At 36.7% G+C, this 13,815-nt stretch overlaps 3 protein-coding genes and 1 long non-coding RNA gene across 4 annotated transcripts in view; 1 reads left to right on the top strand and 3 right to left on the bottom strand.

The window, feature by feature from the left end:
* Positions 1–2,853: 2,853 nt before the first annotated feature.
* LOC148719670 (uncharacterized) lies at positions 2,854–4,145 on the bottom strand. The gene is made up of 2 exons (XR_015993132.1): positions 3,962–4,145; positions 2,854–3,254 (listed from the first exon to the last, which is right to left on the bottom strand). It is a non-coding gene; the product is annotated as an uncharacterized LOC148719670 (long non-coding RNA).
* A 67-nt stretch (positions 4,146–4,212) lies between these two features.
* Positions 4,213–11,114, top strand: LOC111323094 (V-type proton ATPase 21 kDa proteolipid subunit c''). Its single transcript, XM_022926383.2, has 10 exons — positions 4,213–4,387; positions 4,472–4,520; positions 5,128–5,211; positions 7,670–7,747; positions 8,232–8,301; positions 8,980–9,037; positions 9,246–9,324; positions 9,572–9,617; positions 9,828–9,893; positions 10,672–11,114. Exons 1-10 carry the CDS (start codon positions 4,309–4,311, stop codon positions 10,708–10,710), a joined length of 648 nt encoding a protein of 215 aa, XP_022782118.1. The 5' UTR covers positions 4,213–4,308; the 3' UTR covers positions 10,711–11,114.
* A 378-nt stretch (positions 11,115–11,492) lies between these two features.
* LOC111323096 (uncharacterized) lies at positions 11,493–13,031 on the bottom strand. Its single transcript, XM_022926384.2, has one exon. It carries the CDS (start codon positions 12,899–12,901, stop codon positions 12,416–12,418), a length of 486 nt encoding a protein of 161 aa, XP_022782119.1. The 5' UTR covers positions 12,902–13,031; the 3' UTR covers positions 11,493–12,415.
* A 639-nt stretch (positions 13,032–13,670) lies between these two features.
* LOC111323103 (uncharacterized) overlaps positions 13,671–13,815 on the bottom strand; it is a 900-nt gene continuing 755 nt past the window's right edge. Inside the window, exon 1 of the mRNA XM_022926394.2 lies at positions 13,671–13,815. This exon is cut by the window's right edge and continues 755 nt beyond it. The gene's annotated coding sequence lies outside the window, so the exon portion shown is untranslated.

Below are 13,815 nucleotides of genomic sequence, written 5' to 3'. Positions count from 1 at the left end.
TGCCATTTATTGAAAATGTTGATAATTATCGGATCAGAAAAGCTTTATTTTTCTTGTCGTGTTGACATCCTAGACCGAAATATGAATGGTCTTGAATTTGAACAATAAAGATATCGGAAAATGAAATAGAGTGGACTGGGGCCCGTTTCTCGAAAGTCCCACTAACTTAACGGGTCCGAAGCCATGTTTTAAAATCAATATTTAAAGAATAGGAAAGCAATTTCTGGCACCCAAACCAGTCCTTTTTGTTTCTTTAACTGATAGCTTTACTGTATCATTTTCAAAATGTTTGAAATCCCCATTTTGAATGAAAACAGAACAGCTTTACGGGCCCGTTAATTTACCGGGACTTTCGAGAAACGGGCCCCTGGGGCCCGTTTCTCGAGAGTCCCGCTAACTTAACGGGCCCGTAAAGCTGTCCTGTTTTCATTCAAGATGGGAATTTCAAAAGTTTTGAAAATGAAACAATAAAACTATCAGCTAAAGAAACAAAAAGGACTGGTTTGGATGTCATAACCTGCTTTCCCATCTTTTAAATTTTTATTTTGAAAGATGGCTTCGGGCCCGTTAAGTTACCGGGACTTTCGAGAAACGGGCCCCTGGTCTCTGATCTTTTCAGATCCACACCACTATTCGTTAATGGTTTAGATTCAAAATATCTTTCGCACATGTTTCACTTTTGGGAGAAAAAAGAAAATGAAGTGAGAAAGAGAGTCAATACTCTTTAGGTGTGAGTTAATAAAAATTCAAACTGGGCGAGTTCACTCCATTATTAGTAGGGCGACCGACAGGAGCCCATTGGGCTCCTGACCGACTACAGGTTTACCACAGGGTTTCTCCACAAAACACCGTCACGTGCAATGGGGAATACCGCAGACATGTAATAATAAAGGCGCAACCTTTTTTCCACGATTTCAAAGATGGCGGATATGTCGAATCTGTTAACAATTTGTGTCATCTTTTCTACTCTCAAACGTACAGACCCACTCACCGTTCGCGGTAGACCCACTCTAAAAGGTGGCGTGTGTAATGAGCGTATATTTAGAACCGTTCGTTTCGGGAACTTTAAAAAATAGCAAAGAATCAAACGATTTAGCGAAGCTCTCTTTAGAATCAAACCAGAAAATTATCAAATGAGTTATCAGTGAACAGAAAATGTGGACAGAGTGACAGGAGAACATTTGTTGATAAATACAAGGTGCCTCGAGATTAAACTCTGGGAAACGACAACAAAGATACCATGTCGGACTTTCATCAGAGTGAGGATAAACGTAATTGTTATATTTATGTGACCTTTATCGTGATTATTAAGCTTACATTTGTTATGCTTTTGCTCAAACAGAGTATATTATCCGCTGTGATTTTTCTGTTCTTTCCATTAGTTATGTCGCTTTTGTGCGAATATTAAATTCACGTTTTTGTTATGCAGGAATGTTTTTCTGGTACCAAATAACGCGGTGTCAAATGAATGTGATGAAGTATAATTTGGACAAAGTAGCGCCATGCATAGAACAAAAGTGTGACGAATCAGCGTTGTGTGCACAACAAAATGATATTGCAAAAGAAATAAAATATGCAGAATAATTGGGATCTCAACATTCGGTGTTTGTTAATCGTTGTGATATTAACAGTGGTGAGTACCATGTACGAAGACGATTCAATCGTGAGCATAGCAGAATGCCAGTTAAAAAGACTAGAAAAGCTTTCACGTAAAAACAAATAAATAAAGAAACTGATGTGCGGGGGAATTCTTAAAAACATTCCTATCTCATCAAAAATGTATTGCTACATCAAATGCAGACTCAGAAAAAGGAGCAGTAATGACAGTATCCAGTTTGTACAAAAGATGAGAGAGAAATAGCATTACAGTCAACACTGAATAGAAAATTGTTGAGTTGTAGAGACTCTTTGAGCAAATATCTATCTTTGTAGAGCTGTAATACCTTAACAAGTGTGTACAAGAATGCGAGCCGCAGAGGTCATTGTGCCACACTGAATGTGTGCAATGACATTTAAACAAATTGTGGGTCTCCTAAACATGGTATTGATCCTATTCTAACAATCAAGGTACCATTATAGTCAAGGTGATATTATGTACTTTGATGAAAATGCTGGACAACAATGTGTTGCTATGAGTTTGATTGCTCTGATTTATAATAAGATAAAAGGAGTATATACCTGGTACAAATTTTGGAGATGGGTAATCAATTGTATTCAATACTGTCATGATGTACGGGGCAGTTGTATTTAATGCAAACAGAATTACTGTCAATGATTGCTTTGTCTCAGAAAAATTACCAGCTTAAGTAAAGTGAAAGCTACACTGGTAATCTACATTATTGTGATTCAATAATTGAGGAATATCAGTACAGTATGTCTACAGAAAGGGCTTTTGAATCACTCATATCACAAAATTACTCTTTATTTATTCCAACAATAGAATGTAAACAGTGTCAGTATCTATTGTACTGATAATGGGAGTTAAAAGATATTTGATTCTCATACAAGAGATGAATATGGTAGAAGCCATCCCTCAGGTACATGTGTACTATTAGAAGTACCATCTATTCAAGGCTTAGTACAGACACTATTTCCAGACTATAGACTACCTCGATGACAGTTATGAACTCAGAGGAGTGCAGATAAGTACATATGAAATAACTGCAGTGAACAGTTTGAGAGAAGAACACAACTACTCTTGTAAACAATGCTCTGCTGTAGGGCTTTATGCAATCTGTTACTCAGTAGCAAAGTCTTGTAGTTATTAGAATTCCATAACCCTATGTTGCATGGCTGACAGAGAAAATAAAATCATGTCATAACTGTCGAGTTATTCAAGAGACAACAACGTGCTTGCGTTCATAAACTGCCATGTTTTATTCTCCCCCTCATTCCTCCAGTGCGTATGCCTAAATACCGAACAACACACGCGCATGACACATAAGATCAAAGTTCAATATCACAACAGTAACATGGGCATCAACAGGCATCTAAAAAGGGCAGATTTATACACGAGTATTAATATTTGTGGAGCTGAGATATCAGTCCAAATTAAAGCTTATAGCTTTGGGATTTTGTCCAGTGGTTTAAACAATACAAAAAAGAAAGTTGGAAAACTTAATTTTCAATAGCTACAGAGGAAATACAGGGTTTTTTATTGTGGCTTGCAAGTTACTGTTAGGTATTACTTGTATTTTTCTAAAACAGTCAGAGCAAGTACATGTTCTCCTTGACCTATGAAGATACTTGTGAACCTGCAATATAACAAATAAAAATAAGTGGTATACCATCATGAGTACAAGGTATTTCTAACATTGTTACAAAGAAACTTAAAACGGGTATTATTCACTACGAAATGCAATTTTTGTCTTGCACATCTAACATGGACCTTCATCAAATCAGACACATGCAAAAGCACAGACGAAGATATAGTTATGATAATTTGGAACCCGCTCCAAAAATGAAAAGACTGCAACAGATATATTTTAGAAACAAAATCAAATTCAAAGTTAGACAACAGCACAAGAGGGAGACAATCCCAACTATTGATATCTGCATTAATTAATTCCAAGAGAAAATCAGGGAAGGTTTTTACTGGTATGCTGTGTATACAATGTTTTGACGATGAAATATACTTCCTTGCTTTCAGATCATTACGATTACAATTTCATAATATATCTTTTTTAACACACACATCAATCGGCATGTACTTATCACCCTTGAGAAGGGGGACTCCTTAAATAAAAAGGATTGGGGTGCTCGTTGTAGCCTTTAGGGGTTAAAAAAGGTGGGCTTGGTACCCCTTAGGCTGTTTAGCCTCAAAAAGTCCACAGCAGCAGCTCCTGTGATACCTTTTAGGGTATTGCACCAAAAATATATGACAGTGTGTTGTTGTAGAATTGGTGTCTTTCAGGGATGAAAAAAAATTTTATGCTACGCCCATAAACCAGGACCTTGGTACCTCTTAGTATTTCTTTTAGAACCTCTGCGCACCACGAATGGGCAACACTCATAACAGCACGTCTACCTATAGCCCGACTCAAGATCTTGGATCGTTTTGTTTTATGTTTCAACAGGATGTTTCAAAAGGATGTTTCAAAAGGATGTTTCAACAGGATGTTTTATGTTTCAACAGGATCGGTCAGATCGGCAGACGACTGTACTTGATTTGACCGCGCAAAACTGGGCCGAATAGATATAAAAAAACCAGGTTACATATGCAACATCTGCCTTAGTCGTTTTTTGTCACATGAGTCGAAATGAGTCATTTCTAGGAAAACTTTATTTTTAAACCTTTAAAAATCAGTAATGCCTTACGTGGCGAGCAACAATCTAGGCTACTATTCTGTAGTGTACAGTTTGAGCCTTTTTATCCTGATTTGTGTCGGTAAGCTGCTGATTTTTGTGGGCACTGGTGTCCTTGCGAAACATCCAAGATGGCGGCCTAATTATGTTATTTAATTTCCTACAGGATTGTACTACAATCTCTCCGGTCTTGGAACAAGATTTGATATAGGATGGTAAGTTGTTGGAAAGTTTCCTTTCTGATTCAAATTTCATGATGCTTCAAGTTGCAGAAATTTGTGACTCGCATTTGTCTGCGAAAGTACATGTAGCACTTTGAATTGGTGACACAGTAATTTGGTTGCATCGTTAACCCCTAGAATTCATACGTATATTTAGTAACAGGAGTCAGAACTAATCTGAAACTTAATTTAACGATGTAACAAAGTGAATTAAAGATCATGTTCTGATAACGTTCCTTTTAGTTTCATACAGTTCGGTTTCTATTTTTGTAATCAGGCAAAACTGCAAATTGCATAGTCACCAGTTTACATTCTGTTGACTCACAGTTTTTACATATATATCGTCCCATTCATTATTCTTCAAAGCACACTTAAAAAGCAATCCATAGTACCCTGTGTTTTGTAAAGGCTGTGGGAATCAATCAATGCTATACACAAATAATATGCAGATTACAGTTTGCCTAATCTATCATTTGCTTGCCAAACTCAATTGAATTTAAAGAAAGGGTTAAGTTGCATTGGATTGTTCCTGGTATGAAATCCAGGCTTGGGACAAAGAAAGAAACATAGTCTTCAATTTGAAGAATTTGCCATTTACCAGGTTTTTGGAGGAGACATCCCCATTCATGTGGGCATCTCTTGGTATAGGACTGGCAATTTCCCTGTCTGTGGTTGGTGCCGCATGGTAAGCTCTTTTTGTACTACCAGAAGTGATTAGAACATAGCTAGCAGAGTCACGCAATCAAATTCATTATACGCAAGCATGCTCAAAATTTCGATAGTGCACGCTGATAGCGTCAGCAAATCCGACTTCGCCAGAAATTTTTTTTTTTTCGCGCAAGAGGCCATTGTTAGCGCGGGGAAAAATAATATATTTCGTGACAATAATGGATACAAACAGAAACTCGGCCAACTAGTCCGAAAACAAAGACGATGTTTGGATCTTTTCCCTTGGGCTAGAGTTCTTAAATGAGGCAGAAAAAGAGAAAAGCAAAGGAAAAGGAGACTCGGCATCAGCGCTGTCACGATTCGCTTCAACTGATATTGTGGTCCGTTTTTTGTGTCGGATTTGATGCACAATTCCACCAGCTATGTTTTAAAACAATTGGTTCATGCTTTCAGCTGTGCACTATCGAGTTATGGAGCACGTGGGAAGTTTGGAGAGCACTCAAAGAAGCTAGAGTTGCCCTCGGCTATCGCTTCAGGCAACTCTTACGCTTCTTTCATGCTCTCCAAACTTCCCGCGTGCTCCATAACTCGATAGTGCATGCTAAAGCATGAACCAATTGTTAATTAACATGCAACTACACCTCACAACTTCAATACATTACCTTGCTAACAGATAAAGAAGAGAGACAAACTCATCAGTTAGGGGCTGTCATCTTGATAAAGCATTAAATTCTCTTAACTAATCAAAGACAGATGAGTAACATTTAGGGGGAAGATTATTCTCAGGAGTCACAGATTAATCACTAAAAAAGCAGAAACTTTCCATGAGTAAAAGGTTAGAATCATCCTTAAAGTTAAGGTTACTTCCTACCCTCGCGGGTGTCCTTGGGGAAAAAATTCGTACATGCGCTAGTTTGAAGAAAACCCTAACAAACTATACATTAAAACAAAGCTTAATAAATGCAGTTTATGTTGAAAATATAGTTTAGGTGAATTTTTCATTTAGGAAGTGTCAGGAGCCGGTAAGGCATGAAATGACCAAGGGTCCTTCTATTGAATTTATTGGGTATCAGATCCTGCGGCACGAGAAAAATGGCTGCACAGTCTCATTCAGAAGGCTTCATTCAACAAAAGTGTGTCAGGCTTTCTCGATATTCTGATTGGTTGTCTAGATATTCACATCTAAAGTTAGAGTAGCAAAAAATATGCGAAGTGTGTTGCATAAATGGACACCATGTAAAAAATATTTCACATATCAAAATTTCCTGACACTCTTTTGTTCGTCGTCATTCCAGGATTGTTTTGGCGAAATTTCACAAAATCAGTCAAATCTACATACCCTGTAAATTCGCGTAAAATGATGTATTCCTCTCAAAATCAAATGCGAGACTTTAGCTCCTAAAGGTTTGTAAACAACTAGCACCACACCAGGAGATTATCTCACCTCCTGAAACCGCAAACCAATGAGAAGACGAGGCCTCCTGGCATCAATGACAATGGATAAAGATTTTCCTGGGAAAAGTATCGTGTAGCAGTCACGTTTTTTTATCTTGCTCTGTTGCTCGTTTAGTAATGGACAAAGTGAAGTAAAAACTTGTGGCAGAAAGGGTAAATCTGTCGCATTCTTCTTTTTCTCCATCGGTCTCGTCAGATTCCGATGAAGAATCTTGTTTACAACCTTCTGTGGTGTTGACTTTAATTTTTAAGCTGCGAGCCCCAAGGATAATCAAATGCTGCCAATCTTCAGTAGATGCTGAGCTTGTCGAAGGCTCTTGGCCAAACCAGGAGCCCTTGTTGCTTTTAGCAAGGACTGTTTTTTTTTGACAAAATGTTGCCATTTCTCTCTTCTTTGGGCCTGTTATTTTTTTTTTTTCTTTGCCCAAGGACTCCTCTCTAATTTTGAGTTATGTATTTTATCCATGAGAAAAGACTTTCCACAAGCAGATAACTCCCATGTGTGAGTTTTGTCAAGTGCGCGATGTAAACAAAATATGCAAACGACATGAAATTGCCAGGAACATTTCCCTGGGGGGTTCGCCCATTTACGAGATTATGGCACCTTCCTGATTTATTAACTTTTGTTTGAAAATACGTTTTTCTGAATGAGTCGGACACTTTTTGAGTTTTTTAAATTTTTTCTTCTGTAAACGTTAGTTGAAACGTCTAACTTCAATCTAGTCCAAAAAAAAAAAAAAAAAGATTTTTTCGGCCTCTAAAGGTAGGAAGTAACCTTAAGTTATCACTAGTTTGGCTAAACAGCTGTCTCTAGGAGGTACAAAATTTTCCAAATCAAACACTATTCATAAGAAGCACTGCTTGTTATTACTAGTAGAATGGTGACACACCAAGGTTTGTTTTAAAAATTAAAGCACAGTGAACAGAGCAAGCAATATAGAAATGAAACTAATCAATAGTTGACTGCTTCGGTCTAGTTAATCACCTTAATTACCTTGTTCTGTATTTGTTTATTCAAGGGGAATTCTCATCACAGGTTCAAGTATTTGTGGAGGAGGTGTTAAAGCACCAAGAATCAAAACCAAGAACCTTATCAGGTAAAATGTCATGTCATTCATTATGCAGAGGATTTTGGCATAGGGCAGATATCAATTTGTTGCACAATTAGCAGCTCACATTTGCACATGTATTTTTCACATCACCATCTGCACCCATGCCTGTAAGAATCTGTTGACAGGCTTCATTAAATATTCTACTTGGGACACGAAAAGTAATGGTCGTCAATTTATGCTAATATCTCTCCTAAGATTTTGAAGCAAGAAAATAAATTCTAATCCACAAGCAGACTTGTCATATTGAGATCAAGGCCCCTTGAGGGACTTTGGTTGACCAGTCCCAGTGTTTATTCAGATGCCAGTATTAGCAAAGATAGGAGTTGAAAAGGGTTAATTTAATTCCTTATGAGAATTTTGATTATTTTGACTATAAAATGTAGATGTTGAATGCTATTAGATAAGTGTATTTTTGTATCTGGTGATAATATATCATGAAAAGTAAGCCTTTACCATTCTCCCTTTGTAGTATTATCTTCTGTGAGGCCGTTGCAATTTATGGAATCATCATGTCAATTGTTATGTCTAACTACATTTCGGTAAGGAAAAAGTGATGCCATAACACTTTCTAAAACAAGGTTTTGAAATTGTTACTGATTTGCTCATTTGGTAGTTCATTTGTGTGGGGACTGGGCTAATCCCAAGGGAACTAGAGGCATTTAAATATGCCCTTTGGTGTGTAAAGATTAGATAATCGTGTAACCACCAGGAGAAGAGTGTACCAGAATTTATGACTTTTGTGAAAGGAGTGCAAACAGTAAACTCTTCCATTTCCTGTGTTGATGCCTAGGGTTCCAATTCTTTACCTTTGATCATGAGTTCAAAACAGTTGCAGTTTAAAATCAAAGCAACAGGTTAAGTTCAAATTGACAGTCATGATAAGCCATAAGTAATTGTTCATGTAACCAGTGCAGTTCTCTAACAACTAACCCGAGAGCATTAGACCAGTATGACAGAATGCAGATGACTTTGAATCCTGTTCAAGTCTGAATTGTTTCAGGGTCTATTTCACAATTACCAATGCTGTGAGTTGTGTACATAACTGTGATGCCTTTCCTCTGGAAGAACATATACCCTTTATATATAACTAATTCTGACTGCTCAAAATTGTGCTTGATTAAAAGGGGAAATATTTAGTTTCTATCTTTCTTATCTTTCACAATACAGGATGTGTTACTTGAGTGGAATAAAGTCTTTGTCTTTTCTACTGATTGCAGGCTGTAGATATCACTGGCTTCAAAACCCAAGAGGCAATACAAAAAATTCATACAACAGGTGATTTTATGTAAACTTTCATGATATTCAGTTTTGGTTGCAAATGGAAATTTGGTAGCTGGGCAGTTCATCTGAAGAGACACAATTTCCAAAAGAAAGCATCCACCAAAAATTGAATTTTTTGGAGGTGGAAGAATTTCAGCTCTTGTTATAGAGAGTGTTTGGTTTGGTTTGAAACTGATCTCTTTGTTTGTAAATACTTTTCCAGGATTTCTGGTTTTTGCTGCTGGGTTGACAGTTGGATTTTCAAATCTTTTCTGTGGTATTTGTGTGGGTATTGTTGGAAGGTAAGTGATGAATGGGAATACTGAACTTGTTGTCTGGGAAAGTGAGGGGTTCCTAGAAATTTTAGGTGCTTGATTTTCAAAGGAAAGTATTGATTGAAAATAAGAATTTTGGAACAAGTTGAAGGAGGTGCACTTAAGCATTTTTCCTGAAAGAAGAATTGATGTGAGCAACAACAATGGCTGTTTTTTTTTTTTTTTTTTATGAAACTTTGGTTGAGACATTTGTTTTTTCTTATTTCTGTTTCAGTGGTGCCGCTCTTGCTGATGCCCAGAATTCATCTCTCTTTGTCAAGGTATGATAAGTTTATACCCCATGTTTGATTGCCTCTAGATTTGGTGATAGTCACTGTATGATATTGATAGCAATCTAAATGATTAAAAGTAAAGAACTTATCTTTTTCAATTAGCCAAGGGCCATGTTCTGAGAAAATTTTTGCTCATCCTTTCCTCAGACTATGTTTACCAAAGGAAAAAAAAAACTCTTAGTTGGCTTTGTGTTTTAGGTTTTGATAGTGGAGATCTTTGGAAGTGCTATTGGGTTATTTGGGGTCATCATAGCCATTATACAGGTAAATGCAGGGCTTCACACTAACAGTAGCCCACTAGCCACAGACTAGTAGAAATTCAGTTTTGGCAAGTGATTTTCAATTTCACTAGCCAGTTTGGCTTGTAAACAAACTGAAATTGTTGTAAAATCTAAGTTGTCACCAGCTGCTTGGCTAGTAAGTTGAAAAGTTAGTGATGAGTCCTGAAATGAATGTAAACATATAAGAAAAAGTCTACTCAACTAACAAAGTAAGCATACTAGTACATGTTTGCCCAGCTCTCTAGCACAGGAAGGATAAAAATCCAAACCTTTGCTGACTTTGTTGGACCTCCAATGTTAATATTATTAATGTTATATAGGAGTAATAACTTACATGACCTTGTAAGAATATTTTTCCCCCATTTTGATTTGAAACTGTACAGATTTTCATGAGATAACTTTCCAAAAGTGTGTGTTGCACATACTTAGAACTTATGTAGAACATCAGATGGTAATACTGCAGTCATGGGAAGAGAGGTTCATCTGTCTATCATACACATATAATCACTTTAGCTCTGAGAATTTGGTGGTAAATCAAACAATATTCTCCAAACAATATTTTCCCTTTTCTTTGTCACCTTTCTGCTTGAAAATGTTTAGTGATAATGTAAGGAGAAACCCCCTTTTGGTCATTCTTTTGGTATAAGATATAAATGGGGGGGGGGGTGTGGGGGGGTAGTGAATTAAAGCACTGATTGCAAGTCACATCCATTCATATTAATGGCCATTCTTTCCTTTTTCCAATATTTTTTACTCTTTAGACCAGTAAAGCAACGCCAATGGGATCTATCAAGGATTAATATATTGATGTGAGAGTCAAATTTGTCAAATAGCTTAAGATCCCATTTGTTAGTTAATATTGATAACATTAATTTTGGTCAGGCATTTGACTCTTAGAAATAGGTTGCATATGGCTGTCATGAAAAATTATTTTTTTAAATGTCATCATGATTACTTTACAATTTTGTCTGATAACATGGACAACTATGTTGGTATGCTCATTCTTAGTTCAATATTACTCTTTCCCTGATAATGATGATGATGATGTATTATTCCCATAGCATAACTGTTATCATTTAATTTGTTTACATTCAATGAAGTGCTAGTTTAAGTTTCAGTGTATTGATGATGTTTGTCATGTACATGTTTATAATTTGTGCCTGTGTACAGAAAAATGGAATTAAACTAAAGAGGTAATGAGACAGTTTCATGGGTAACAAATTTTATAACCACCTACTGCTTATGTGCATTTATAATTATAGGTGATCTGGAATTCTTGAATGAGTAATCAAAATTCTTGACTTCCCTTGAGAGGGTAGGGGAGTGTTTATTAGGCATGGAATATTGGTGATATGTGCATTAAAATATTTATCATAATAATATTTCTAATTATCTCTGCAGTAATATTTGAGATATTATTCTAGTGTCATAATATGGATATATCAACAAAGTTGAAAAGGTAAATTGGCCACCGTAACGATTACAAAAGCTGACGTTTCGAGCGTTCGCCCTTCGTCGGAGCCATGGTAACTCAACTATTCCAGTGTCGGTCAACTAAATGAAGTAAACTGATGTAACAAAATCTCAGTTATTACATTCTTGTTTTAATCCTTGGCTTGAAAGAAGGTAACTCACAAATACAAGTAAAAATGATAAATCCAATACTGATCTTTAAAATGTTCAATTCTGTTAGACATGGCGCAGGCCTTTACATATTGGGCCATTGTCAGTACACACAATAAGTTCACCTTTTTTCCATGGTAACTCAACTATTCAAATGAAAACATAGCTAAATATTGGATTCTCGGCTTCCCCCAATGGATACTGTGAATGTGTTTGTTAGTTTTAAATCTGGCCCTATGGTTGGATAAGAAATAATTACATGAAAGAATAGCCTTAGTTCACTGTCAAGATACATTACAGAAACAGGAGTGGGTGGTCATTTCAAGTGCTTAAGCGCTCAATGACAATTAAAGTATACTTTGTGAGCACCAGTGTTGGCTAACACTTGTTCTACGGTCATATGTTCAAGCTTAACCGAGCACAAATAAGATATTGATTCTAAGTTGTCTTTGTTGCAAAGTAATCAGCAGTTAATGACTTCAAATTATTTACATTTACATTGTAGCACAGCTTCGGTGGAAGCCATGTAGAATATTCATACTCTTGTTAGAGTATTAACACACAAACGAGATAAAGGGAACGAGTGGTCAGTTTAAGGATTACAAAAATCTGCGATCAGCTGCCGTGTTAGGTTTAAGAGTTATTTACCTACTAAATAAAAGCAAAAGAGCTTCAAAACCAACATCATGTGTTTATCTTGAGATCCAAATATAAATTTGACCTTTGATAAAAGGTAGATGTGTAAGTAAAACCACACTTACGTTCTCAAAAGCTCTTTAGAACTGATGGAGGTGCATTTGATTGAATCTACCTTTTAACTGTTATTTCATAGAGATACAATAGTTATTTACCAGTTGATTGTTTACAAATTGTAGTTTGTGATTATTCTACGGGGACCCAGTTAAGCCACTTCATTAATTCCCAAAACGAAATCTTTCCATTCTTGTGTTGATCCAGGTATTCGAAAAACCTCTCCACGTCGACTGCTTTATAACCTAGCGAGTCAAGCAGATCTTTGAACTCGTCCTTGCTCAAGTTATTACTATTGTCTTTGTCATAAGTTTTAAACAATTCCACGGCTTTACAGAGATTCTTGAACCTGGCTTTATCGTTGATAACCTGAAAACGCTCTCCGCTACGAAGCCAATCGAGAAATTCTTCGAAAGAAATGCTTTGATCTCCGTCTTTATCCAGCAGTAAAGAGTAAGCATTGGCTTCCTCTTTTACAAATCCCAAATCTTTTTGTAAAAGATCATTTAGCTCGCTGCAATTCAGTCGTCCGCTTCCGTCTTTGTCATACTTGTCGAAGAGGCTTCGAATAACGATTGATGGAGTGTTGTCATTGAAATAACTGTTGCCCGCTTGCATTGTCAATCGACGAGCAATCTGTGAGTGAGAGGTACCTCAGTCGTGAAATGGGAAAGGAAGACTGTTCTCTTGAATCGATTAGTGCTTTAAAATCGAATGCAGGTGGCTTTTATGCTGATTTTTTATTCCGTAATGACAAAAATAAACTACATGACGTCACGTCGCGCTCTCCGCATGACACGGCATTTTGTTTCCTAGACGTGCAGTGAATTAAAAGCTTAGAATCAAGAATTATCCTCTTTAAACATATTTAATAATTTCTTCTAAAATTGAACAGGTGATTATATTCGTTTTCGTCGAAAAACTAATGGTACTATATGCTCCTGCCTGATGTCCTCATTGAACTTTGATTTGATGATTACGGGGGCGTAATCTAACGCGCTTTAACGACCGTGGGTTCTTTTACGTCTATAAATTAATGCCAAAAAGAATTGTTTGTACAGCTGAACGTTTGAGGCTTATTTTATTTTTTATTTTTTTTTCTCAAGGCAGTTTTTCAAACATCTTAAGAATTTAAGGAGTGTATGCTTCGGGCAAATCGTGTTATTTTTGGATTAATTTGCATCTAAAGGGTTAAAAAAAGAGAGTAAGAGATTTTTCCTGTTACAACCTCCCACTTCCATGCAGAAGGAAGATTCCGCGGAAATGGCCCTTGGGGTGGCGAAGGTCATTGCTATCCCAAGGAAATTTCTTCCTCCCCCCCTCCCCTCCCCTCCCCCTCCCCACTCCGTCTCCTAACTCTTCTTTAAACAGTGAAAACTCACCAAGCTGTTGACCAATTTTTGGTCAGAAAATTATTTATTCAACACGCAAATTGTCTTACATTTTGTACTAGCATAAATCTTCCCTGATTAACAAGAGCGTTGCGGCGTGCTATTAGATAAAGATCACCGTTCTTCTACCATGATTTTCCC

The sequence above is a fragment of the Stylophora pistillata genome, chromosome 11, assembly GCF_964205215.1.
Source record: "Stylophora pistillata chromosome 11, jaStyPist1.2, whole genome shotgun sequence".
NCBI lineage: Eukaryota > Metazoa > Cnidaria > Anthozoa > Scleractinia > Pocilloporidae > Stylophora > Stylophora pistillata.
The sequence above is the reverse complement of the archived record's forward strand: the minus strand, read 5'-3'. Positions and strand labels throughout refer to the sequence as shown.

What these genes read in the sequence shown, in the direction of transcription:
- LOC111323094 (XM_022926383.2), top strand. Translation starts at nt 4,309, where the DNA reads ATGCCTTACGTGGCGAGCAACAATCTAGGCTACTATTCTGTAGTGTAC. An exon ending in TGTGTGGGTATTGTTGGAAG is followed by an intron (nt 9,325 to 9,571) that starts GTAAGTGATGAA and finishes TTTCTGTTTCAG; the next exon opens with TGGTGCCGCTCTTGCTGATG. An exon ending in ATTCATCTCTCTTTGTCAAG is followed by an intron (nt 9,618 to 9,827) that starts GTATGATAAGTT and finishes TTTGTGTTTTAG; the next exon opens with GTTTTGATAGTGGAGATCTT.
- LOC111323096 (XM_022926384.2), bottom strand. Translation starts at nt 12,901, where the DNA reads ATGCAAGCGGGCAACAGTTATTTCAATGACAACACTCCATCAATCGTT.